The 27,291-nt window shown below is 50.2% G+C and overlaps 5 protein-coding genes and 2 non-coding genes across 7 annotated transcripts in view; 4 read left to right on the top strand and 3 right to left on the bottom strand.

Annotated features, from left to right (window-relative positions):
- Positions 1-72: 72 nt before the first annotated feature.
- On the bottom strand, positions 73-20,513 carry LOC128271191 (uncharacterized). The gene is made up of 7 exons (XM_053008633.1): positions 19,139-20,513; positions 18,915-19,067; positions 18,233-18,306; positions 15,900-17,217; positions 15,680-15,829; positions 561-1,349; positions 73-497 (listed from the first exon to the last, which is right to left on the bottom strand). The coding sequence occupies exons 1-7, from the start codon at positions 20,451-20,453 to the stop codon at positions 73-75; spliced, it is 4,224 nt and encodes a 1,407-aa protein (XP_052864593.1). The 5' UTR covers positions 20,454-20,513.
- Trnak-cuu (transfer RNA lysine (anticodon CUU)) lies at positions 1,991-2,063 on the bottom strand. The gene has a single exon. It is a non-coding gene; the product is annotated as a tRNA-Lys (tRNA).
- On the top strand, positions 3,356-4,919 carry LOC128274845 (probable cytochrome P450 6a20). The gene is made up of 2 exons (XM_053013172.1): positions 3,356-4,439; positions 4,504-4,919. Exons 1-2 carry the CDS (start codon positions 3,356-3,358, stop codon positions 4,917-4,919), a joined length of 1,500 nt encoding a protein of 499 aa, XP_052869132.1.
- Positions 5,673-7,232, top strand: LOC128274843 (probable cytochrome P450 6a23). The gene is made up of 2 exons (XM_053013170.1): positions 5,673-6,753; positions 6,814-7,232. Exons 1-2 carry the CDS (start codon positions 5,673-5,675, stop codon positions 7,230-7,232), a joined length of 1,500 nt encoding a protein of 499 aa, XP_052869130.1.
- On the top strand, positions 7,743-9,321 carry LOC128274844 (probable cytochrome P450 6a23). Its single transcript, XM_053013171.1, has 2 exons — positions 7,743-8,823; positions 8,903-9,321. The coding sequence occupies exons 1-2, from the start codon at positions 7,743-7,745 to the stop codon at positions 9,319-9,321; spliced, it is 1,500 nt and encodes a 499-aa protein (XP_052869131.1).
- Positions 20,514-22,808: 2,295 nt separating the features above from the next.
- Positions 22,809-22,880, bottom strand: Trnaw-cca (transfer RNA tryptophan (anticodon CCA)). Its single transcript has one exon. It is a non-coding gene; the product is annotated as a tRNA-Trp (tRNA).
- A 2,440-nt stretch (positions 22,881-25,320) lies between these two features.
- LOC128271190 (uncharacterized) overlaps positions 25,321-27,291 on the top strand; it is a 63,876-nt gene continuing 61,905 nt past the window's right edge. Inside the window, exon 1 of the mRNA XM_053008632.1 lies at positions 25,321-25,345. Within this exon, the coding sequence (XP_052864592.1) occupies positions 25,321-25,345 (25 nt within the window). The remainder of the gene's footprint in view (positions 25,346-27,291) is intronic.

The following is a 27,291-nucleotide window of genomic DNA, read 5'->3' as shown; positions in this document are numbered from 1 at the left end:
AAGCACGAAACTACGTTCTCTTCGTGCTCTGCTACTGTCGTTACTTCGGAAGCGAAATGTTTGCGGCACTGATCACAACTTTTCGACATTCAGCCACAGTCCACCTTCGATGGACAGGATGAGGCTGGACGGGTTGATCTTCAGCGGCACACGCATCTTGTGCGAAACTAGCGAAAAGCGGAAGTGCTTCAACAGGTACACCAATCCAATCCTGGCCTGCATCATCCCGAAGCGCATACCGATGCAAATGCGCGGTCCTTCACCGAAAGGCAGAAAAGCGAACGGATGGCGTTTGGCACATTCTTCCGACGAAAACCGCTCCGGATCGAAGCGCTCCGGTTCGGGATAGTACTCAGAATCATGGTGAATGGCGTACACCGGAACCAGCACGTTCAGGCCCTTGGTCAGCACCGGAGAACTGCACTCGAACGGAACTCGGTAGTCCTTGGTAACCTTCCTGGTCAAAGTGGTCGCCGGTGGATACTTTCGCAGTGATTCTGCAAATGAGTCGTTGCAGTGAGAACAACTTTCCTAAGCGACTTCATATTGCTCATACAGACCGTTAATGCACATCTCAATGTACTTCATCTCGTGCACTGCCTCGTAGGTGATGGAATTGCCATGATTCTTCAGAACGGTGGTTACTTCCTGGCGTGCTCGATCCTGCAGTTCCTGGTGTAACGCCAATTCGTACAGACAGAAGGACATCGTTGTGAACTCGGATAGGTCCGGTGGCGTTTGCGTTACGCGCAGCAGCTTCGCCAGGTCCTGGAACTGGTTGGCTAAGAAAGTCTTCATCACACGATACGTAGACGGCTGGAACACTTTGCGCCCCATGACGCGGAACTTGGCCTGCGGATCTTTCAAGCTATTGCACTCGAGTCCGAACGCAACCGTACCGATCACGTCGGTCGTGAACCGCGCCAGCAGATCCTTCATTTCGATCTCCGGATTGCCAGCAATTGCCTCCGTTAGACAATGCGTGAACTGGTCCGCAACGGCCGTCACCGTAGCGAACATCATCTTCATCTTCCCGGAGGTGAATGTCGGCGTTAGCTTGGCGCGTAGATTACGCCACTTGGCACCCTCCATGGCGAATAGATGGCCCGCGAGAGGATCATCGCGGTCATTGTGGTACACGTTGCGATCGTGGAAGTATGCGAAGTCCTTTACCAGCACGGTCTTCACCAGATCCAAATCCAGCATGAGTACCGACGGGTTGATGAAGAAGTAGAAGCCACCGAACGGGTTTCCCGATCCTTTCAGCTGTTTGTAGCAGTTCTGGAGCACTTGGCAGATGTGATACTTCTTGCCGATGCCACGTAGATTCCCCTGCGGGAACGATGGCTCTACGAAGGGTACTCCACGCCGTTTCCAGTAGGACAGACGCTGCCGGACCCAGTAGGTGGCCGCAAGCAGCGCCAACACCAACAATGTGACCCACATCGTGAGGACGTTTCCACCAAACTGACGAATCGCTCGCTCACCTGCGTTTCTCAGTTCTTTTGCCCACCTCGATGGTTCGGTGATATTTAAATATTCCGCACAACAACAATAGGACCAGCAGAAGCATCCAACGGACAGAGCGAGAGAGAATGATGCTATCTTATCCTGTCGTTGGAGGTGTATACGATGGCCCGTGATTATCGGAGCGCCTATAACAACCGAAATCGCCCAGCCACCCGTCGGTGATGATGCAAAGAGCGCGTTACTCTTGCTCATCGTGAAGGGGCACTTTTTTATCGACGAATCGTCGTCGTAGAGTAGCTTGTCGTGTTTCAACACTTTTTGGCGGATATGCCAATTCGATAGAGCCAAACTTGACAAGCGCCCTGCTATCCGATAAGATTGTCCCCCGAATTTGGGGGGTCGCCAGCAAACTGCAGTGCTATGAATCATAACCCGAAAAGCACGTGAGAGTTCCAACACCGACAGAGCATCGACAGACAGTCATAGAGGAACTAAAGCATAGCACAACAAAAAGAGTGCGCGCCCAACGTGGGGCTCGAACCCACGACCCTGAGATTAAGAGTCTCATGCTCTACCGACTGAGCTAGCCGGGCTGTTGATGCTGTGATTCGACCGCGGCAATGATGAACCGCGCGTTCCACTGCTGCGCAGACCTTAATGTGTCAGCAGCGCGCTTGCGCAGGGCGCTGTCCGCCACTATGATCATCGCTGAGATCATAAAACACGCAACGCTACCGTTTCGCCGCGGATGCTCTTGAGGCTGTAGTAGTAAACCAATTTTTTGCACACAATTAATATAGGGTGATCCATCGTGTGTTTTGATTCGGAAAATGGAGCGCAAAATATCGATTGTGGCTGTTGAACCAAAATATCGTCCAAGTTTTCAGCATCAACTTCGTGTGGATCGTTCGACGTGTGGGTTTTCCGAGTCCCAAATACGACAATTCTGCTTATCAACATAACCACTGAAGAGGAAATGAGCTGAGCTTTTCCCCAATTTGCGAACCGACGAGTACGAATACGGGATGGTTTATCCAGGAACGTTACAGTGTCCCGAACTCACTTCACCAATGCATTCGGAAATTGATTTTTTGGCAGCTTGATTCTGTCAACGTTTTTTCGAATTTCATTCAGTTTCAGTTGAGTACTCACCACTTTAAAAATTAGTTTCTAATATTTCCCTAATTTCTCCAAGCGTATGCAAATGTTTACAATTTCCAGACTGAAGTTTGACGTTTCAAAAGTCAAGTAATCGCTAGTTTAAAATCAAAACACTTGTCGGATCACCCTATAAATAGACATGGGCAAACATTAAACAGCAGCACGTACTCTAGACATAACTCAAGGGTGTGTTGGTATTTGTTTCCAGGGGGAACCAAAAAAAAGGGAACAACTACCACCGGTAGGTTTTTGCAACCGCGACAGGTCTGATCGATCCCCAGCTTCGCCGTCACCGCCAGCCATCGATGCTCCTCCAGTATGATTAATGAACGTCTGTCTCTCATTCTCCCTGGCTGGCTTCTGTTGGACGCTTTATCTTATCTCGCTCCGTCGCATCGTATAACGGGTCACACCTACCTCGGACGGCTTGGCGTGCAAACATCGTGGCTGACCATGCTGATGGTGACTCGTGTCTGTTGTTTACACGCGTACGCCCTCCCGCCGAAAGCAATCTTGCCGAATTTGCCCAAAACCTGTCGACTCATGATGACACAGCCGCAGGGCGGGGGACGGGTGCTAAAGCGCAAGGGGTCGCTAATGAGCGGTGGAGCGGGCCTTTTTTTCGACTACATGATATAAAGCGACCGGTTTTGCAGGAGAGCACTACAGTGAGACGCAGCGCCACAGATCGATCGGAATCGGTGTGCTAGTGTCCGAGAGCAAAATGTTTTCGTTTGTGGACTTCGTGGTCCTGGTGGCGGTGCTAGCCGCCGGTGTTTACTACTATCTCGACCGGAAGCGGTCGTACTGGAAGGACCGCGGTGTGCCTGGGCCGGACGGTAGCCTGTTGTTCGGAAACTTTGGCAAGGTCGGCACCAAGGAGCACATTACGGTGCCCATGAAGCGGATCTACGACGATTTTAAGGGCCGGCACCCGTTTGCCGGCATGTACCAGTTCGTGAAGCCCGTTGCCGTGATCACCGACCTGGAGCTGCTGAAGTGTGTGTTTGTGAAGGACTTCCAGTACTTCCACGACCGGGGCACCTTCTACAACGAGCGCGACGATCCACTGTCGGCGCATCTGTTTAATCTGGAGGGACAAAAGTGGCGCTCGTTGCGCAACAAGCTATCGCCCACCTTTACCTCCGGCAAGATGAAGATGATGTTCCCGACGATCGTCACCGCGGGCAAACAGTTTAAGGACTTTATGGAGGAAACGGTCCAGAAGCAGAGTGAGTTTGAGCTGAAGGACTTGCTGGCGCGCTTCACGACCGACGTGATCGGGATGTGCGCGTTCGGGATCGAGTGCAACAGCATGAAGGACCCGGACGCCAAGTTTCGGGCAATGGGCCGCAAGACCTTCGAGAGGCCACCGGGAAAGATGAAGACCCTGCTGATCAACGGTATGCCGAAGCTGGCGAAGCTCCTTCGCATGAAGCTGACACATCCTGAGGTTTCGGACTTTTTCTTGGGTGTCGTACGCGAAACGATCGACTACCGGGTGAAGAACAATGTCCAACGGAACGATTTTGTGGACTTACTGATCAAGATGATGAGCAAGGACGACTCCAACTCCGACGATGAGTCGCTGACGTTCAACGAGATCGCGGCGCAGGCGTTCGTATTTTTCCTGGCCGGCTTCGAGACTTCGTCGACGCTGCTCACGTGGACCCTGTACGAGCTGGCGGTAAACCAGGAAGTGCAGGAGCGAGGCCGACAGTGTGTACGGGAGACGCTCGAGAAGCACGATGGCAAGATGACGTACGAGTCGGTGGTCGATATGAAGTACCTCGACCAGATCCTGAACGGTAAGCTTCAGCAAGCGGAACATCTACATTGCCAACGACGACTAACGCCTTACTTCACTTACAGAAACCCTCCGCAAGTATCCTCCCGTTCCGGTGCATTTCCGCATTGCGTCGAAGGATTACCAGGTGCCCGGTACCAAGTCGGTCCTCGAAGCCGGCACCGCCGTGATGGTGCCAGTGCACGCCATCCATCACGATCCGGAAGTGTTCCCGCAGCCGGAAACGTACGATCCGGAGCGGTTCAGTCCCGAGGAGGAGGCGAAGCGTCACCCATATGCCTGGACTCCGTTCGGTGAGGGTCCACGGATTTGCGTTGGGCTGCGGTTCGGCATGATGCAGGCACGCATCGGACTGGCCTACCTGCTGGACGGATTCCGGTTCGCGCCAAGCCCCAAAACCACCATCCCGATGGAGCTGTCCATTTCGAGCTTCATCCTGGCACCGAAGGGTGGCCTCTGGCTGAAGGTGGACAAACTGTGAAATACTCCACCGTGGCGATTTCGACGACCTTGCTGAACGCCGGGAAGACGTAGCCTTAAGCTTTTACCAATCCACTAGTTCACGAGCATCCGCCGCCGGTTAGTCACCCGGTCCACAATCTTGACGATTGTGACCGGCTTGTTGATGGTGTGTGTGTGTGCGTCGTGTTGATCAACTTATCGTTTGCTGTTCCCTACTTCAGTCTGTTGCAGCCGTGCAACGGACCAGAAAGATGCACCGGTGGCTGATAGTTTGTAAGCTGTAGTTTTTGACCAATACTTGCCTGTTTTTAATGCGTGAACCTTTGTGAGTAAAAGTGCTAGAAAAAAACTATAAAGAACTGACCTTATCTAATGTCTCTTGAACTTTAATTGTGCCGTGAACCAACACCACTTCTGTGCTTCTCTGTTTGCCTCCGGCCTATGAACCAACGATGGCTCATAACTGACTCGTCATGATGAGTTACGGAGCGTACGGATCTGTAGCCACAATGCTTGGCCGAGTGATACACGAGATAACAGAACTCGCTGATCATCTGCTCCAACGAGAGCGTCACGTTAATCACGGGATGTAGAATAAAACAACCCAACACGAAGCGAGGTCTCCGTTAGTCGTGCGCTATCTGTTGCACCGTACGGAGTGCGTTCACGCGGCGCTTCCTGGGAGATCATTGTCACTGGTGGGGAGCTGCTTCAGTTTCCGTTGGTTTAATTCGGCGCTCGTTAAACGGTGGTGAATCAGACAGGCCCCAGCATGGAGCCGCTCGATATAGCGATCACGGTCGTGATGTTCTGTCTCGTGGTGTACTTGCTCATCGAACGCCGGTTTCAGTACTGGACGCAACGTGGTGTTCCGCAGTCGAAACCGGAACTGATTTACGGCAACGCACGGGAAATGAGCCGCACGATACACATTGCCGACAAGCTGAGGGAGATGTACCACGAGCTGAAGGGCCAGCATCCGCTCGGGGGCTTCTATTTGTTCTTCAAGCCCGTCGCTCTCATCACCGACCTGGAGCTACTGAAGTGTGTGTTTGTGAAGGACTTTCAGTACTTTCACGATCGGGGTACGTACTACAACGAGAAACATGATCCCCTCTCGGCCCATCTGTTCAATATCGAGGGCCAAAAGTGGAAGAATCTGCGCACCAAACTATCACCCACCTTCACGTCGGGCAAGATGAAGATGATGTTCGGGACGATCGACGCGGCCGGGAAACAGTTTCGGGACTTTATGGAAGAAACGGTGCACAAGCAAGACGAGCTGGAGCTGAAGGATCTGTTGGCCCGCTTCACGACGGACGTGATCGGAATGTGCGCGTTCGGGATCGAGTGCAACAGCATGCGCAATCCGGATGCCGAATTTCGCGTGATGGGAAGAAAGATCTTCCAGCGACCGCGGGGCAAGGTGAAGGCGTTCATGATGAACACCATGCCCAAGCTGGCGAAGGCTATCGGATTGAGCACCACGCATCCGGAGGTGTCCGCTTTCTTTTTGAATGTGGTGCGCGATACGATCAAATATCGCGTGGAAAACAACGTTCAGCGCAACGACTTTATGAACTTGCTGATCGGGATGCGCAGCGATAAGGAGGGCAAGTCGGACGATGAGACCCTGTCGTTCAACGATATCGCAGCGCAAGCATTCGTGTTTTTCTTGGCAGGATTTGAGACGTCCTCAACGCTGCTCACCTTTACGCTGTACGAACTGGCCCTACAGCAGGGGGTACAGGAGAAGGGCCGACAGTGCGTTCAGGACGTGCTCAAGCGTCATGACGGGCAGCTAAGCTACGAGTCCGTCCTGGAGATGCACTATTTGGACCAAATTTTGAAAGGTTAGCAAACGCCCTGTGGCATTCCCAGGACGAAGGATCTAACTTATTTTCGTTTTCCAGAGACCCTCCGCAAGTATCCGCCGGTTCCGGTTCACTTCCGTGTCACCTCTAAGGAGTATCAGGTGCCGGGAACCAAAACGGTTCTCGCTGCCGGTACCTCCATCATGATTCCCGTGTACGCGATCCACCGGGATCCGGAACACTTTCCCGATCCGGAGCGTTACGATCCGGAGCGCTTCGGCCCGGAAGAGGAAGCAAAGCGCCACCCATACGCGTGGACCCCGTTCGGCGAGGGTCCCCGGATTTGCGTTGGGCTGCGGTTCGGCATGATGCAAGCGCGCATCGGATTGGCCTATCTGCTGAACAGTTTCCGCTTCTCGCGCGGTTCCAAAACGCCTGTGCCGCTAAAATTCGATGTTAAATCGTTCATTCTATCCACGGAGGGTGGCATGTGGTTGAAGGTACAAAAGCTGAAGTAATGCCTGTCGTCAGTTCAAGCGTCGTATTATTCACGTAAAAGATAGCAGTAAGTCGTTGGAAGTTATCGTTTTCTAATCTCAGTTGGCGGCTTTTCGATAATCGCTTGAAGATGTCTCGTGCTAATCATGTAATCCCTTTCACTAAGCTAGGATAAGTGGGAGAAACACCCCCATGAGTGACTGGAAATATATGGCTCGATGAATGACTTTTACTTTCGATTATAAACTTACACACTCACCGGTTTGAACTGGGCATGATGAGAAAAAAGTAAAAGTACTGGGATGCGCCCTGGCGATAACAGAAGGAATGCTACTTCGTCTCTTATCTTCGTCTATATCAGGCCGAGTCAAATGGTTGATAAATGAGCGCCTTAGGCGAGACAATTCATTCCAGTAGCAGCGTCTGTCTGGCATGGTGGCCGGTTCGGTAGTGAAATCAGCGAGCATACTTTCCATAACTGATTTGAAGAAAGCTAGTTAAAAAGGTGTAACAAACGGGCGAACAGTCCAATGGATCCTCTCACGATCGTGTCGACAGTGGTCGCGCTTGCTGTCGCCGCGTACTTGCTCATCCTTAAGCGTTACCAGTACTGGACAGACCGCGGAGTTCCTCAGGCACAGCCGGAGTTTATCATCGGCAACGTACGGAACGTGCGGCGTACGGTTCACCTGGCGGTACGCTTCCAGGAGATTTACAACGAAGTGAAGGGCAAACATCCGTTCGGTGGGTTCTACATGTTCCTGAAGCCCATCGCTCTGATCACGGACCTGGAGCTGTTGAAGTCTGTGTTTGTGAAGGACTTCCAGTACTTTCACGATCGTGGAAACTACTACAACGAGAAACATGATCCGATTTCGGCGCACCTCTTCAACTTGGAGGGGCAAAAGTGGCGCAATCTGCGCAACAAGATTTCCCCCACGTTCACGTCCGGCAAGATGAAGATGATGTATCCGACGATGGTGGCGGCCGGAAAGCAGCTGACGGACTTTATGGAGGATTCGGTTCAGCAGAAGGTGGAGGTCGAGTTGAACGATTTGTTATCACGCTTCACCACGGACGTGATCGGGATGTGCGCGTTCGGTATCGACTGCAACACCTTACGCAATCCGGACGCCGAGTTTCGTGTGATGGGAAAAAAGATCTTCCAGCGTTCGCAGAATCTCGTGAAGCTCTTCCTCGTAAACTCGGTACCCAGCGTAGCGAAGGCTATCGGTATCCCGGTATTTGAACCCGACGTGTCTACGTTCTTCATGAAAGTGGTGCGCGATACTATCAAGTACCGAGTGGAAAATAACGTTCAGCGCAACGATTTTATGAACATACTGATCGGGATGCGCAGCGATAAGGAGAGCAAGTCGGATGATGAAACTCTATCGTTCAACGAGATCGCCGCGCAGGCGTTCCTGTTTTTCCTGGCCGGTTTCGATACATCGTCCTCCTTGCTGTCGTTCACGCTGTACGAGCTGGCGATGAATCAGGAGCTGCAGGACAAAGTCCGAGCCAACGTTCAAGAGGTGCTCGACCGTCACAACGGAGAGATGACGTATGATGGAATGATGGAAATGGATTACCTGGAGCGTGTGATGAAAGGTTGGTTGCAGCAATGGTTTATCCAACAATTTATTAATGTGTTTGTGGTGTCGGTTTGGTATCTCCTGCAATGCTCTAGAAACACTACGCAAATACCCTCCAATATCGGTTCATTTTCGGGTGGCCACGAAGGATTATTTGGTGCCCGGGACGAAGACGGTAATCGCAGCCGGTACAACGCTCATGGTGCCCGTGTACGCAATCCACCGCGATCCGCAGCACTTCCCGGACCCCGAACGCTTCGATCCGGATCGGTTCACGCCGGCACAGGAAGCGAAGCGCCATCCGTTCGCGTGGACCCCATTCGGGGAGGGCCCCAGGATGTGCGTTGGGCTGCGGTTCGGGTTGATGCAGGCGCGAGTCGGACTGGTTTCGCTGCTGATCCGGTTCCGATTTTCTGCCGGACCGAAAACCGTCTATCCGATGGTGCTGGACCCCAAAGCCGTGATTTTGTCTCTCGCAGGCGGCATGTGGTTGAAGGTGGAAAAACTAAAGTGAAACGTTCAACAATCTGTTGGTCGGTGGACGTTGTAGGATCGAAAGCAAGCCGAACATGTTATTGGTTGTCATTTTTAGGACTGGGCTCGACGCTTTCGTCTAGCTTGGTGGAGACCGGCGGTCTTCTATGGCCGTGCCCAAGCTCGGTACCGTTCGCCATTTCACACTGAGCCTGTGAAGAACAAAAATAAAACATTGTGTAATAGTAATTAATCCTTCCTCTTTCAATCCGTCGAGTCACCTACCGAAGTCAAATTAAGCGCAGTGCAGTTCCGGTGGTGACTCTCAACCGGCTGCCCGATGTTGACAAGAAGCAGACCAACCCAGACTGCGCACAGAACAACGAATATCTTCACCATCTTTGCAGCGAAAAGGGGGCTCCACGAGGAATGCAATTTAACACGGCTCGCGGTTCGAACAGTGGGGAAGTGTGCAGGAATCTATGTTTTGGAGCTTTATATATTGTGGAAAAATCGTCCAATCGTCCAACTCGTTGTTATGATGACACGGCAAGGTCACAGTAATTTGACCGTGATTTTCGGCTGAGGTTACAAAAACGGATGGCAATGAGCACCGCTTTACAATGGAACCGATGAAAGAAAACAATAATGTTCTGCTCGGTTAAGCACATTGCGTTGACAAGTGTTTACTCGCCAAAATTTCAATGTTAATTCGTTTCCCGGGAAATTGCTTCAACGGTATTTAAATATATTGTGCATTAAAATATGTTAACTAGAAAAACATTATTGTGTCAAGTTCCCCTATTTCGATTAGTTTCCAGTAGACTGCATGACGAAAGCAACACGTTCGTTTAGTTCGCCACTGTGGACACAGATTGGCAGTTATTGATTGAAAAGCAATGGTTGATACTGCCGAAGGTAAGCTTTCGATTATCGTGTCCAATATAGGCTGGCTTGGCTTGAAAGCTGATCTGAACGCGAAGTAAGCAACAGTTGCGCTAGCGCGTAATGGACCATTCCGGGAACAGTGCAACGCGAACACAATCCGCAACCGATTGTAGCATCATCTAAAGGTTCTCACATCGCATCGATTGAAACCTCAACCGTCGGTCGGTTCAATTTTCAAGAGAATATTTTCTAGCAAAAAGGACTCCAACTCCACACTCCAGCACGAAACGTATTCCCGGAAAGAGAGTAGAACAGGAAAAAATCAAATTTATCACCGAAAAAAAAACACGAGGCTCAATTTTTGGCATTTGTTTGCTCTCGCTAACGCCATTTCTCGGAACACCGAGCAGCCGCGTCGGCCGCAACCTTGATTTTGCCACCTACACGGGGGAAGAAAATATACGCCATCCGATCCGCAGCCAAAAACATGGTGAGAAAATTAAAGAAAAACATCTACATATTTTGCGGTGAACGGGCCGGGCGGTCCGCTCGGAAGATGTGCCGGGGAAGATGATGGCATCGATACCGGCGCAACTTGGCGTTACTGATTGGTCGTCCACACTATGTTGCGCCGGGTGCCAAGGGAAGGCGACCGCAGAGGGACGACCGTATGAAGGCAGGCACCATTTTTGGCACCCCCCAAAGGCCGCGCGTCTGTGTGCGCGCACCCACAGCGTATGTGTGCGGCGGCAGCGCCCATCCTGTTGGAACCACCCCCACCGGGAGCCATGGCTACAAGCAGCAGCAGCAAGCGCCGTGGGCTTTTAGCATAATTTCATAAAAATAACACCGTCACACATGCAGGCACACAGCGCTCCGTCCGTATGCAGCCAGATTTGCTTGGGGCCGAGTCGCCGTTTGCTGATGGTGGGCCTCCGATAATCGGGTAACAACAGCACAACCGTGGGTGGTTTTTCTGAGGGAACAAACCCCAACTGGACCAGACCGGGACTCGGGTCGATCGTAAATCCCACACCCGACGCAGCGACGGGCCCATGCGGCAACGGTGTGTTTTAAGTTATTAACCAGTTTCAGCGCACATTGTTACCGCCCGTTGCCTACATTCAGGCGTTTTCTCCGCTTCGCTTGTTGAGCCGATCCGCAGAGGAACGCCGTTGCCATGGGCAACCGTTGGCGCGGAAGTTCGGGCCCGTGTTTCCCCTTCGCGACAACCGACCGCTTTCGAGCACTTTTGGCTGCACGTGAGCTACTCGAACCGCTTGAAGCTCCGAAGGCGAAAGCTCAACCGGCAACCGCAGAAGCACGGATCCGTGTGTGCTTTCGGATCCCCGGTTTCAGTCCCATCGGCCCAGCATCCGCGTGTGGCCCCCACTGGGCTATCGGGCTTCGCCTTTCGGGTTTTTTGGGCCGACCGAGATAGCTTTGGCGCCCGATGCGACTCGTCCCTGCCGTCAGTCGTGCAGCAGGATACGCGTGCGAAGCACACACCGCCCCCCAAAGTCGGTCGCCTTTTGGGTTCGGGGATTGAGTCCGGTTGAGTTGAGCGCCCAGTCGCGGTGGGGATCCAGCTTCCAGTTGACCGCGGCGCGTCACCAGCAGTGTGCCAGTGGGCCAGTGAGTCAGTGTGTCCGGCGGACGGTGGAAAGTGAAAACGGTAACGGTCGCCTGGTCGGTGACGTCTTTGAAGTGGCGACGTGCTGGAATTTGATTGAGCTGAGTTCACACATCACAGAACACGCTCTCCGCGATTGACGGATCAGTGAGGGGACGTTTTTTAAGTTCAACGGTGCCGACGGTGCCATTACAGTGACGATGACAAGCCTCGGCGCTGCGATCCGATAACGTATCCGTTCGGGTCGGAACCGTTCAACCGTGGGCTGGAGTTTGAATTCAATTATAAAACGGCTTATTATACGTACAGCGCGACATTCGCGGCTGACAGGGCATTGAGTGTTCGGGTTTTGAGTGTCTCCTGGTTTGGTGCCCCCCTATTGTTGGATGTACGTGTGCCGTACGTGTGCCTACAAGAATGTGCGTGTGTGTATGTGTGTGTGATGGTGTGCGTGTGAAATTGTACATAAGTGTTACGCGTGCAGTCGTAGCAACTGAGCCCATGTATTATTTAGCATAATTTAATGCCACTCTTTAGGTCGGTGCCCGTTGTAAGTTTACCTCCGCAAATACTTTGCAATTTCGTCAATTAACGCTTAATTGCACGCCGTGTACGTGTACGCGTGTGGGAATTCTTGTACCCGATTCGGTGAAGTGATTAGCGTCGTACGGCATCTCGGAACGGGATTTACAACCATCTCTTGGCCTATTGTTTTGCAGCTTGCGTTCTATTATCCCGACGATTGGTGGGGCTTAGCCAACGAAGAGAATCGTCTTGGCGCAGTGATTGTGATTTCGAAATACGTGCATAGAAGAGTGAGTGAGTGTGTGCTTTGATTTGTGATTTAGATAGATAACATCAGTAATAGTCCATTCTTTGGCCATGGAGATCATCTAACGAAGCGGATTGTTTGGAATAATTTCATAAACTGCGAGGGATCGGTGTTCACTAACGCTGTAGGATATTTTAGGTAATTTTAATCAACTCGTTCATTAAACTATCTGCCTTTTTGACCGGACATCTGCCAGACAGTTTTCAATTAGTATCTGCAACATTAAACTGCATCATAGAGGAAAAAAACATAACAATGATGTAGTGATGTTCAGAAACATAGCTTATTATGATATGATGGAATCTGTCGATCAACGATCGCTTAAAATAACACACCAACAAAACGGTGTAATGGGTCAAACACTCGCAACGAATACCAAAATGACACCGTATTATGTCATGTTTGCGAACATGCGATGATAAAAGCACATTGCTGTCACATTTGATGGATAAAATGGATAAAATTTCCCCATTTTCCGGGAGGTGTACACAAACAAAACAACAGAAAAAAACATCGGACCTGGCAGATGTTGCGGCCAAAAGGTTCAATGTTCTACACTCGAGTGCTTGAGTTTTGTGTCTTGGCAGCCATCTCGGCGGGGATCGGATGGCTGTCCGAGGTGGTTCCGAGATGATGGGAAAGTTTTTCTTACTGTTTGATTTTCCCAACACACATCCAGCCCCAGACGCTCGTCACGCGCGCAAGCCGAAGGCCGGAAAAGATTAATTATGATGGATACGGCACAGAATAATTGGATATCGCTTTCCAGCGGCCAGTCATCGCTGGACATTGTTGATGGTCACCCGTTTGTCCAGTCGGTGTTTCCGGACAGTGTGTATGAGTGTGCCGCTAACGATGTTACGTTTTTTCCTTGCGTAGCAACACCTCACGGAATGATTCGTCCTGGGAACTAGGATTCCATTAGGTAGGGGGACGAACGACAAAAACTGGTTAAGCCCCCGGAATAGTGCGCCGTAGCGTAGATGGGGTGGAAAAGTGGCAAAAACTGGGCCATAATAGGAAGCGCTATTGTGTTGAGCATAAGAGCGGCAATCAGTTCTAATTTGGTCCCGAATCCTGGCACCCGAACGCCGGTGACGATTGGTTCTAAGAAGCAATAAAACTCAAAGCGCTCACCGGAACGGTGCTCGAATCCAGGAAGAAGGTTGTTCTACGGCTGGGAAAAAGATCGGCCCGGGGGGGTGGAAATCCATAACCGTGCGTCACAGTCCATTGCGAAGCAACCGTAACGATAGGCAAATTGATGGGTCTCAAGCTTCCTGGCACGCTTTCCGGTCGGTAACGAAGAAAAGGTCACGCTCGCCGTTCAACTTCTTCATTGCGTTGGCGCGCGGTGTCTGCTGGAAGTCGTAATTGTGACTTGAGATTGGACGAAGAATGGCTGCAACCCGCAAAAAAAAACGTTACCCGTACCGTATCGAGGCGGACATCGGCCTGAGCAGATTGGAATTGTAGCGCACAGCCACCGGAATGCGTGTCACCGCCGTCGGAACCTCAGACTGAATCAGGCGCAATGAATAAGTGACTCCTTGGAGCACTGAGGAGGTTGTGATGAAACTTTCCTTTCCGATCGATACACGCACCGTCCCCGGATCGGCCGGAATGATTTGTGGGGACCATCGACCGGATAGCGAAGGATACTTTATTTGCCTATAAGAAGCTGAGCCTTCGAGATTGACTGGCGTATGGCGGCCAGGACTTTTTGTCTCTCGCTCTGTCTCGCTTTCTGTCTTCACCGGATGGAAATAAAATGACGAAAACCTCATTTTCGAGATTCTTGTGCCGGGGTTGCGGACAAAAAATTGCGTAACAACAAGCCAGCTGTCGGCCGGGCGACGAACGGCGAACTCCATTTGCCCCTTCGTAATGGAGACGCCCGGTTGTCCGTGCCCGAGTGTGGATGGAACGGAAAACCTTTCAGCCTAAACAGAAGAGAAAAAAAAACAGAACGAGAAAGCGATGGGCATTAATCCGAACGCCACCGAAAAGCATTATTGATCGGATCACATTTCAGCGCGAGTCATCGATGGCAGGAAATTCCATCTCGTCCCAGCACGGGCCCGTCGCTTATCCGTTCCGTACGCTTAGGCTGCGGGTTGCAGGAGTAATGGTAAAATAAATACACTTTTTATGGCGCCTGCTTCCGGTTCCGGGCTTCTTTCGTGTAGGTGTTTCGACCCGTCTTCTTCTCCCAGCATGGCGCGAAACAGCGCAAAAGGTTTCCTTGCTCGCACGCACGTCAAAGATGATATCGGATCGGCAATGCGCCACTTTGTGCCGGGCGCCCGCTCGCGCCTGGTGACACCGATCAATACTTTGCCGGCTCGTTAGGTCGCAAATTAATTTTAATACCATCCCAACCAAGCGCGAATAATGCTGGGACGTCGGTCGTGAGGAAGGTTGGTTCACCCCGCTCCGGATCGTAGGCCGCGGGCCGGCGGAGGTAATTTTATTACAACCAGTTCCGGTGAACGGTGCACGGTGGTAGTGATATAAATTAGTGACGATTCGAGCGACATCGGAGCATGTGATCGTTTCCGGGGAACGCCTTCTATCAGCGCGCGCAAATTTATCGCCTAGGCACGGTATCTAATCATTGGTTCGGTTTGTCTGCTAAGGCTCGTGATAACAACTCTCCACAGGGGCTCTACTGCTATCGCTATCGGACTTGCTGTAGCTCTTCTTACTGAGCCTGGTGGGCGTTGTTTCGGTTCGTAATCACAACATCACAATCACATACGCAGTAAACAAGCGTCCATTCACCAACGAAAGAGAGGTCGAACGGCATCGATGATGTTGCAAGTTTTGAAAAATTTCGAAAGTCATCGTCTTGCTATCACGCTTACAGGCAGGGAAGCGATTTCAGCGGTTCAGCTCAGTGGAACTCACGAACACAACTTGAATGAGAAGATTTAATTTATCTGATTGCATTGCCAAAATTGGCTAAACCCACTTATGGTTGGTTTCGTAAAATAAGTTTATGAAATTAATGAAGCCTACAGTTAGGACGCGTTCAGTTTCTCCGTTCGATTCTCATGGGAAGGCCACCTTTTGCGGCTAATGGTACGGTAGCCGGTTCGAATTCGATCTGTTTCGGCTTAGTGGCGATGAAATTGAACCTCGAGAGCATCAGGACGAGTGCAATTTTGGCCACTAACGCGCCTTGTCGGATGCCTGAAATAAAATAGGGAACATTAACTTACACCAAGCAGAAATGATGGCAAACGTTTCTGCTAAAGCATACCGATACAGATGCGCGGTCCGGCACCAAACGGATAGTACGCATCGGGTTCGTAGTTGTTCGTTTCGAATCGCTCCGGTGAGTAGAGCTCCGGATCTGGGAAGTACTTCTCGTCCCTGCTGATCGACAGCAGCGATATGATGAGTTGCGTTCCCTTCTGAATAACAACATCGCTGTCGGGAATTCGGTAGTCTTTCGTACACTTCCGATTCAAAATCGGTAGTCCCGGGTACTTGCGGAGTGTTTCCTTCAGGCAGAGATCCAGGTACTTCATTTCTTGTATGTTCTCGTACGTAATCGTACCCTTATGCCGGGCCATCATATCGTCTACTTCTTTCCGTAACTTTGCCATGGCTTCGGGCTGATGGCTAAGCTCGTGGAGTGTGAAGCTGATCGTCGCGCTCGTCGTTTCCGATCCGGCCGCGTAAAACAAGAACACGTTTGCGGCACACTGCTCGATGGTGAGTGACTCCTCTGTTCTGTCGCCCGCCTCACGCCGGAGGTCGATCAAGAGCTGTATGAAATCCTTGCGGGTAATATTATTCTTCTCCCGGTGCTCGATCTGTGACGAGATTATTTCCAGCACGAACTTGATCACATGCGGTGGCAGCGAAGACATACGCGTGAGTTTCAGCAGCATTGGACAAACGAAAATGCTGGCCGAACGGATGTTGTTAACGAACCCGACCGAGCGCACGAGGCTGTTTAGTGTTACGAAGAACGGATCTTTGGGGTTCTGAATGCAGTGTGACTCGAACCCGAAAAACACGGACGCAATCACGTCGATCACAAACCGTGACGCTAGCATTCGCATGTCTTGCACAGATGGTTGCTCCGTCAGCCTGTCCAATTCGTTAACTAACGAGTGCCCTACGTCCATGAAGGTTGGCATCATGGTGCGCAGCTGCCCAGACGTGAAGGTCGGCGTTAGCTTGCTGCGCAAGCTCTTCCACCGCTGACCGGTTAGCGCGAAAAGGTTCGCCGAGAACGGGTCACCGTGTTCATTGCAGTAAACGCCGCGATCGTGGAAGTGTTGGAAATCGTTCACCATAATCTTCTTCGCGAGATACGGATCACGGATCAGTAGGGAAGGGCGAAAGAACAAGTATATGCCCACGAACCGATCGGACGTCTGGTGGTACAGATTGTTGATGGCGACGCCGAACGACTCCTTTTTCTCCGCCACAGTCTTTAGATTTCCGAACGGGATATGTGGCTTGATGTTGGCGATTCCATGACGGTCCCAGTACGAGTAGATGTACTTCAGGCCTACAAAAATTACGGCCGCTACTAGTGCGAGGCTGTAGATGAACATTTCGAACTGTCACAACGCGTTGTTTGAAAGCGAAACCTCACGGTAATGGAGAAGCTCAACCGTCTCCGACACTAAATAAACTGAACTGAATCAAGCCAGGGGCAAGGTCATTTATAGCTGTCGATTATTCCTGCGGTGTGTTCGTGGATGGCAACATTGGTTTTTTATGCTGCGAGTGCGTATTGGTGTGATGTTCGCTATCAAAGCAACGATGGCTGATTTCGGACATTAGTGTAGGAAGCTATTTCGGATCAGAGGCCGAGTCTGGAAGGTAGCGTGGCTGGTAGAGTGAGTTAACGTGCTAACTGGTAAAGTCTACGACAGCGTCGCACGTACCGTCCAGTCGAAAGAAAAAAAAATTAACAAACGAAATGAAGCTCTTGTCCTTTTGTTTGGGAATAAGTTTCTCTTTTGTTTCATTTATATCGGCGGAAATAATACGAAATATTTTAACTAGGGGTGCGTCGCACCGCCTCATATCAGTCTCGTTTCTCAATGATCAGGCTCAAATTGCTTGAAAACTATCCGAGTTTGCTGAAATGTACCTAGATTTTGTATGGGAGATTTCGTTTGTGAAGTGGGGAGAAGTGTTTCAACCATTCATCAGGCCATTTTTCCTTCCCAGAAACTTCTAGCTGCAGAATTTGGTTCAATTTATTCGAAAATAACCCGAATTATACTGAATTTTATGTTACGTTTGTATGTGAGCCCTCCTGGTCGGAGGTGTGGAAGGGTCGAACTGTCCTGTATTCACTGTCCGGTGTCACAAAACTACGCTGTGCAAAATTCATGGGGATTAGCTCAGCAGTTTTGGAGAAATAGCGGAACAGACGACGGACATCCGCAAAAAAAGATCAATTTTTGAAAAAATCTGAGACCCGTAAACCCAAAATTTGACTAGGGGAGCAGGAGCGACTGGTAAGTAGCACCAGTGACTTGCATGCAATATTATATGCAACATCGCATACTACATTTTCTTACTAAAACTTGAATGCAATATTGCGTACAACGTTGTATGCACTATTGCACTATTGCGCTTATTCTTCTCCCGGTGCTTGATCTGTGGCGTGATTATTTCCAGCACGAACTTAATCACTTGTGGTGGCAGCGAAGAGAGGCGCATAAGCTTCCACAGCATTGGACAGCAAAAAGGCCGGCCCACCGGATGTTGTTGAACTGTCACTTTGCATACAACAAGTTGTTTGAAAGCAAAGCTTCAAGATGATGGAGAGGCGCACCCGTCTCCGATACTAAATAGACTGAACTGAGTCAAGCCAGGGGCAAGGTCATTTATAGCTCACGATTGTTCCTGCGGTGTGTTCGTGGATGGCAGTATTGTTTTCAATGCATAGGGTATGTATCGCTGTGCTTCGCTAGTTACGGGATGATAAATGATTTGCGACATTCGTGTGAGAAGACATTTGAAACCAGAGTCTGAGCGTAGCGAGTACAGTGAGTTAATGAGGCAACTGGTAAAGACTATAATTTTAGAAGCATTTTAGGGCATGTGTACAATAGCGACACGTGTGCTGCAAAGGTAGTCAAGCCGTATAGAAAGTAAATAAACAGTCGAAACGCAATTCTGGTCCTTTTTTACTTGCGAAAAATTCCTTCATTTCTGTTCATTTCACTTTGACCGAAATATTGCGAAATATTTCATTATTTATCACAAAAATCTGACGTTGTTATTTGCTAACGCTAACGAAGTTCGATCCGCATGGGAATGCCTCCTTTCGGTACGTAGTTGAAGGTGGCAGCTTCGTAAGTGAACGTCTGCGGAATCGTGGCGTAGAAGTTGTACTTTGACAGCATCAGAATGAGCCCAATTTTCGTCAGCAAAACGCCTTGACGGAGACCTGTGCAAAAGTTGAAAAGAAGTTTTGGTCAGCTCGAGTCGTGTACTTGCAACCCGTGTTCCACAACTTACCGATGCAGTTTTTCGGCCCCACCCCGAACGGGAAGTAAGCATCGGGTTCGTAATTTTTTGTCTCGTCATCGAACCGCTCTGGAGAGTACAGCTGCGGATCTGGGAAGTACTTCTCGTCCATACTGATGGATAGGAGCGGTATAAGTACCTGTGTGCCTTTCCGAATCACAATGTCACTGTCGGGAACTCGGTAGTCTATCGTACACTCTCGATTCAGTATCGGTAGCCCGGGGTACTTGCGGAGTGTTTCCTTTACGCACAGATCCAGGTACTTCATTTCTTGGATGTTCTCGTACGTAATGGCACCGAGACTAGCCTCCAACAGATCGTCGATCTCGCGCTGCACCTTTGCCAGCGCTTCCGGTTGATAGGACAGCTCGTGGAGTGTGTAGGAAATGGCGGCGGTGGAAGTGTCCGCTCCGGCCACGTAGAACAGAAACACGTTGGCCGCACACTGCTCTATCGTCAGAGAGTCTTCCGAATTCTTGCCCTCCTCTCGCCGAAGATCAATGAGCAGCTGGATGAAATCCTTCCTCGAAGTATGATTCATCTCCCGATAGGCGATCTGCTCCGTGATCACATCCATCACGAACTTGGACATGATCGGGGGCAAAGCGTTAATTCCGGTCCACTTCAACAGACCGGGACAGACGCCCATTCCCGCGGTGCGGATGTTTTGCAAGAAAGTGCCCGAATTGAATTCGATCAGGGCCTCACGGAACTTGTCGTCGGGATTGCCGAGACAGTTGGTCTCGAGCCCGAAAAATATGGACGCAATCACATCCAGTACGTACCGGGACGAGATGTCGCGCACGTCGACGATCTTCTTGCTTCCGGCGAGCGGCCGCAGACACTCGTCCAGCTTCTTTCCCACATCCAGAAACGTTGGGAACATGTTACGCAACTGCCCGGACGTGAAGATTGGCGTTAGCTTGCTGCGCATATTCTTCCACTGCTGGCCGGGAAGCGCAAACAGGTGGGCCGACAGCGGCTCTCGGTGTTCGTTACAGTAAATTCCACGGTCGTAGAAATAAGCGAAGTCGTTCACCATGATCCTCTTCGCGAGGTGCGGATCACGGATCAGCAGGGCCGGCCGGTAGAACATATACACACCGACCAGACGATCCTGTGCACGGTGATACAGATTGTTGACGGCGACACCGAACGCCTCCTTCCTCTCCACCACCGTCTGTAGATTGCCGAACGGGATCTGTGGTTTGATGCTGGCGATACCATGGCGATCCCAGTACGAGTAGATGTACTTTAGTGCACAGAATATGGCGACCGCCACCAACGCGATCGTGTAGACGAACATCTTGATCAAACAGCCTTAGCGCACCACACGAAAGCTTTGCAAACACCTAAACCAGGAAGACCATTGCTTCTAAGCGGCGATGGTAATAAACTAGCCGTGCCGCTCGTCACTGCAGCCTTTTATAGACGCTGGGATCGGGACAGAAAGCCTTTATTTACCTTCCATCGCAACGTCTGATTATTTTTGACGTGTTCAAGCCAACAGATAGGAAGAAGCGTTCTAATCTGTGCGATGGAATTATTTTCGTAGCTCAGCTAATAGAAATGAATGGCGGATCTTATCGCTTAATGCTTATCATCGCAATTGGTGGAAGATGTACATGCTGGGCGGTCGTGTAAGTAATTGCCAATAATTGCACACCGGGCTGTAGAATTTTCATCAAACTTCCCTGGCGCGTGTCGTCAAGAAACGGTCTGTGCCGTGCTGGCAGGGCTCCCAGGAACCAGTTGTTAATCTACTTCTTAATTGACATTCGAGTGTGTTGAACCTCACCATAAGCCGAATCGCAGGCCACTAATATCACCGAGGAACGGTGCCCTGGTGCTGCGTTTACTGAAGCGGGAAAATTCAACCGCAAACGTGCTCGGAGGCCAACCACCACCCGAAGCGGTGTTATTTGATCGTCCTGCGAAAGGATGCTGGAGCCGGGAGCTGGCGGCGTGCCATGCGTCGAACGCGCCATTTGATTCGTAATCGATACGCCGGACTGAACGTCGTAAATGCGCCGAAATGTGCGGCTGTAACGAGTTCAAAGCGAGGTCGAGAGCTGCCAGACTATTTGCCGGGGCTTTAGATGTTGAGTTTGTGACCGAGTAACACGAAAATTGGTCCCGCGCTGGAGATTGTTTTCGATTGCGCCACACGGCCGTGAACATAGTTTTTGGAAATTTAATTAGCTCCGCTGATTGCGTGCTTAACTGGTAAAGTTAAAACCGAATTGGATTCGACGCTGGTTTCGCAACTTACGCAAACGCTTTGATCATTTCGTTCGCGAGTTTTCCACGAACAGAGCCTCGACGGAGCCGTCTGGAGTAGCGTCAGCGGTGGTCATCTGCCCCGAAACGGGATCCTTCATCTAAATGGCACGTGCATTAACGAAACAAAAGACATCCCTGCCGTCGAAACGTTATGCGAAACAAACACATGCCACATTCCGCGGCTCGGCACTTTAAGTAGCGCCTAGCCGGACACCGGCGGCGAGTGCTGAAGTTTAGTGTCAATTTCTCACAGATGCCGCTCGGGTCGTTTATCACTCGCCAAAAACTTGCCACCGCTATCACTCCGGGGGCCGAGGGATGGGGCAGGTGTTCCTCAATGACCCCTTGCTGGTGGCACTAGGCCACAGTGCCCCGAAGTCGATGATTGATGTTGCGCCGCGACGATTCATAGTGTCGTGGACCATCCGCGCTGACCAACCGAAGCGTTCATTGAAGAACTCTGGCCGCGGCACTCTGCGGGGTACTCTGCGCCCCATCACGCTGGTGTCACGTTAACTAAACAACTGTTCTACGTTTAATGGCACAGTGGTGGGCATAACAATTGAGGTGAAGCTTTCCTTATATTTTACTTAGTTCGAAGAAGAATTTCTATCATCAAATTTATCTTCAAAACAACAAACCGAATTCCACTTCAGACCCAGAACATAAATTATGTATAAGAACTGTGCCACACCACTGTAACCGATTGGATGATGTGAGAATGTATTGCCTGGTTATGTAATGGTCCCCAGTGCATGGCACGGTTCGGCACAGCGAAGCATGTTTGTTTACAACGTACCAGAGAACGAGAAGTGAAAGATAGTGACTAATAGCCGACGGGTGAATTTACGTTGACCACGGGCAGCGCCAACACTTGTGGCACTGGTTTCAGTCTGAGAGGCACCCAACCGTGAACGCCCCACGCACATCTCCGTGCCATCATCCCGTAGCGTCGCTCTTTTCTCTCTCTTGCTTGCTCCCGTATGGAGGCTTTGGGCCGTAGATTAGCGGGGCTCACGTTCCTCAGCTTCTCGTTTCCGCCAGCGGGTAATTTAATTAAACTTTGCTTCACTTAGCGTGATGTCTGGCGCAGGGCAGACATACTCACGTGACGTGAATCGAAAGAAGGAGATTAAAAGCGATCGGGATTTGTTTTTTCTTCACAACTCATCTAATCACCTGACGTGGAGCAGCACGTAGCATAAACTGACGAACCGGTACCGGTCTACTGAAATTACCATCAATCGGCTAACTAACTTCAAAGTTACCAACAACTCTATCGCATGACGGAAGCGTTCGCTGGTAGGTGGTTATTTTTGGCAAAATAAAAAAGTGGCCGGAGTCGGAGTGGCCAGGAAAAAAGCAATTTTGTTAATTGTGACCCCGACGTGATTTGAACACGCAACCTTCTGATCTGGAGTCAGACGCGCTACCGTTGCGCCACGGAGTCTTGGTTGCTGACGGGCGGCCACGAACCGTGTGCCTCGCAAGCCGTTGCCTGCGTGCGCGTTGTGGCGTAGGTTATTTTTATATTCTTTGCTCCCTGTTGGATAGAACACGCAGTCCTAGCGCTGCTGGACCAAGGAGAGCGTCAACGAGTACTGGACGAAGCATTAAATAGGGATGAAAACATTCAGCACGCTCAATTGAAATTTTAACAAGTTGTGGTTAGAAAATGCTGATAAAACATTGACAATCAACAACCGCAGCAACCGTATGGGTTCGGGGTTTGCTATTGTGGCTATATTAAATTTCTATCCTTTCTCCGATCCAATATTATTTACGACGGCAATAAAACATCATTACAATAACCATCTATAATAGGATAAGTTCTTGAAATAGAAAAATGTTTAGTCACTTTAAATAATGGACCACTTGCGCTCGTCGTCGTGATCGTCGTTCACGCGGCATCCATTTGCTCTCGCTGTGCTCGGTGAAACGGTTGGCACGGCAAAGTGTCACGCTCTTAGAAGATACCATTAATTATAAGTTTTATTTTCTTCTTTCCGCTTCCCTCGCTGTCTAGGCCACCCACGTGCTGAATCCTTTCAGTTCGGCAGATAACAGTTTCCGTTCCGTTCGCATTACTGCACGGTTGCTGTGAGGAGCGCATTTGTCCTTCGTCAAAGAGGAAAAAATGGTTTTGTTGACATCCGGCAATGATATTTAGCTCAAGTATTTTTATTCCTTCCCGCGCCATTCCTAACGGCAAATAACGGCATCGAGCGATGATGGTATTAGCTCCCAAGCGGCAGTGCGTTAGAAGGTGGCCCCAAGGTTCGCGGGAAAATCCTCTTAATTCCCGGGGATAAAATTTATGGAAACAGTTCTGTCGCCACCATTTCGTGTTTTTTTTGCTTTCGTTTCCATTCAAAGCAGTCGCGCAGGGTTTGGGATGTCCTTCGGGGATAAGAACTGATCCAATTTAACTGCTACAACGTTTGCAGTGCCGGCGATTGTGAAGTGGAATAGGAAAAAGAAATTAATTTAATGAATCTTACGATGGTTGTCTACCTGTTCTTTGTAGCAAAAGGAAACGAGAAGAAGTGTCGGCCTTCTGTTCAACAGATACCCAACTACCGTATTAGCTTTTTGCGATGATACTTTTCTTAGCCAATATTTCTTTTTCATCAGCCAGCGGGGCCATTTCGAAGAAATGTTATTCTCCGCCAGTACATTGTAAGTGGGCACCCTGTCGATTAGCTTTTGTTTCGTTGAAAAACTCGCACTGTAAGATGGAAAGCGACACTGACAAGTGGCTGATTCCACAGAAATGGATGGAGTGAATAAAACAATCCCAAATTCCTAGAATGCACCTTGGTAAAGTGCTGGGATAAGGCCAGCGTTCAGCGTTCCCGTGAAAGAGCAGAAGCAATCCCATCAACACTTACTGGCCATTAATGGCCATTTATTACACACTCTCATGTGCATTTTTGACATCCAACCGGCTGCCAGCATCGGGTTTCGTCTGTGCTTTTGAAGAATTGGCAAACTGTGGCTTGAGCCTCTGGATGGTCGATCCGTACGTGCCGACTGCGAGCCAGACCAAAGAGGCAGCCGTGTACTCGATCCTCTGCATCATTTGAAAGTCATTAGCTTCACTTCGTTAAGGTAAACACGTACGTACCCGTTAATGGACATTGAGCTGTTGAAATCCCGTTATTGGAAATGTAAGGAGGGTTGTTCGCTTTGCAAACTAAAGCTCAACCAAATGGTACGACCGATATACCTGTGGCTCTTCGGCCTTCTTACCATTCGACTAGTCATGTAACGGTGGCCAGCAATCACGCCAAATTTCCAATTTTATTGATTGGGAACCATCGGTATCAGCGATCCATTCTTCCCTGCTGGACCATCGAAATGTGATATGCGTGGGCCAGTGCGTCAGCTAAATTTAGTGCCAATAAACCGTTGTTATGCTGGACGGAATGTGCTGTAGGTTTCGGAAAAAACCAAGAGACTGTGGTTGAGTGTCGATAAATTTGTCTGAAGAATATAGGTCAATCTGACGAGCCGGCAGCGAAAGGTACACTCTAGAAGCGGGGCACCCGTCAGAGGTGATTGTTTTGGTAATATTTTATCCCCCGCTACGGGGTTGTTATTTTTCCTGACGCTCTTCGGCACTTTGTTCATCGACCACTTCCATGCTTGATTGGATGTTAATAAAACTCTACCATTTAATCATTTCTCTCTCGTTCTTTTCTTCTCTCACGTTACACAACACGATCGTCGCGAAACAGGTCTGGCGCGAGGTAAAAAATAAACCATTGCCACCTTCCATCAACACTGTTCCAGAGTTACGCGAAGGATTGCAGCGAGCGGAACAGCCCGTGGTCCCTGAGAGTGCGGCAAAAACTCGTCCACCGGAAAACGTTCAACAATCGGCAATCATGGCGGCCACAATACGAACCGGAGGTAAGTAGTGAACCAGTCGAATCGGTCGATTCGTCGGTCGGTCCAAGTGCTGAAACAGGAAGCTGAAACAAGCGTCCTTTTTTTTCTATCCCGGTCCACCCGGGTCCAGTGCTTCGGGCGGGGTGATTTCCTGTTGGCAAATCGTTTGTGTAAATACCGTTTGAACGAAACAGAAACACAGCCCATGGCGACGTTCAGATAGCGGCATCGGCATCGAAATGGCCACCAACGCTTGCTGGTGGTGGTGGCCAAAAATCGAAAATATCGATTCCAAACCCGGACCAGCTCCGGACGGCAATAAAAGGGTTGTTTTTTCTGCACGGTTGGCGCCTAAATTTCTGCAACACGCCCGACACCGAAATCACGCTCGCCAGGAATCGCGCTATTTAGCACCCGGATCCGGGGCCGACCCCCGGAAACCGGAACCGTTGCGAGAACCCCATTGATCGATGATAATGAGCGCGGCCCCGAACGCGAATCACGGACGGTGATGATGGTGATGACGGTCCATCGTCGGCGCCGGAACGTGTGACGTTGCCTTTCGCGGTGGCTTTAGTCTCGATTGTTTGCTCTTACAATTACATCATTAATTTTGTTGGCTGTGCAGCATTTTTTTCTCCCCTTGTTTGCTTTCCGGTTCATGGTTTTGTGGCCATTCTGTGGCCGGGGAAGGGCGTGCTGACCGACCGGAAACCAGGAAAAACCATTCTACTCCTTGCGCCGACGGGTTCGGGTTTTTTTTGCGCGTGCTGATTTAGTACGCTTTCGGAGGACCTGCAAATTTATGGCACCGTACCCGGCGCACGTATACAATCATTCGTGCTTAGTGCGCTTTCTTGCGTCAGATTTGTTTTTCGAACATCCCGTAGCAGCACCGAATGCAAAGGTGAGCCGAGCGTGTTTACGCGAAAGACCACAAACCGACGAGCGCGACCATTGTCGAAGCAAGACGATATTAGTGCATATCTTGTGCACGGAACCAATGCCTAGACTGCCCAAAAGACACGAGAAACGAAAAGAGTGTTTATAAAAATCTTGAGTACGATAAATTAAGATCCTTACACGCTTCTGTAGTCTACAGATAGCAACATTCTCTTCAAGCGTGTCTTATCAAATTCATGTATTACACACACTCTTCCTTTAAGATATTTTTCCGCAGAAAGGTGTTTTTATGATGAAACCGAACCGTTCCTAACCGCAAGAGATATTAATTTTCATTAAGGTCAGAATATTCACACGCGATGCAAATCCGTCCCGAAAGCGACGAGCCGCAAAAAGGAAACTTTGGAGCCAGCGGCCAAACAACCTGATGAATGTGCTGCCAGCTCACATCAAATCTCATTAGGGACGCAGTGTTCCATTTTTCTTTCGACTACCGACTACGGCCCGGCCACCGTGTATTCGGTTTCCGCAAGCTACGAAACCGGGTGCGGAAAGAGGCATAATTTCTGACACGTTCCGATGTTCGCAGACCTATCGCTTGCAGTCAGTGCCGGAGTCAGATTCTGTGCCACGGAATAGTGGCACGACTGGGATTTAAAACTGTTTCGGAGGATCGTTTGCCTCAAAGCGGTACCGGTAGCCGGCAACGGTGTACAGTGTCGTCCGGATGCTGACGACGAAACGCACTCGAACTGGTGGCAATAATTTTCCATCCGCTTGTCGGGGGGAAATTTCTGCTTTTTTTCCTGCTATCCTCACTAACATAATCCGGAAAGCACAACGCCAACCCGGTTAGGCAGGAAGCTGCCATCACTCGCACACGGGGCGTTGTTGAGCCGTAATTAGGCTAATTAATGTTTCACGTAGGGTTTCCACACGCGTCAACCGGCCCCGGGGCTGACGCCTAGCCGAGGACGGTGGTGACAGTTTGGACGATTTTGCTACGCGCTAACAGTAGCAAGCTTTTCCCGGTACCCGGCTGGTTATCCGTTTGAAGATGGTCT

The sequence above is a fragment of the Anopheles cruzii genome, chromosome 3 (genome assembly GCF_943734635.1).
Source record: "Anopheles cruzii chromosome 3, idAnoCruzAS_RS32_06, whole genome shotgun sequence".
NCBI classification, from domain to species: Eukaryota; Metazoa; Arthropoda; class Insecta; order Diptera; family Culicidae; genus Anopheles; species Anopheles cruzii.
This window is presented reverse-complemented; position numbering and strand designations above follow the sequence as displayed.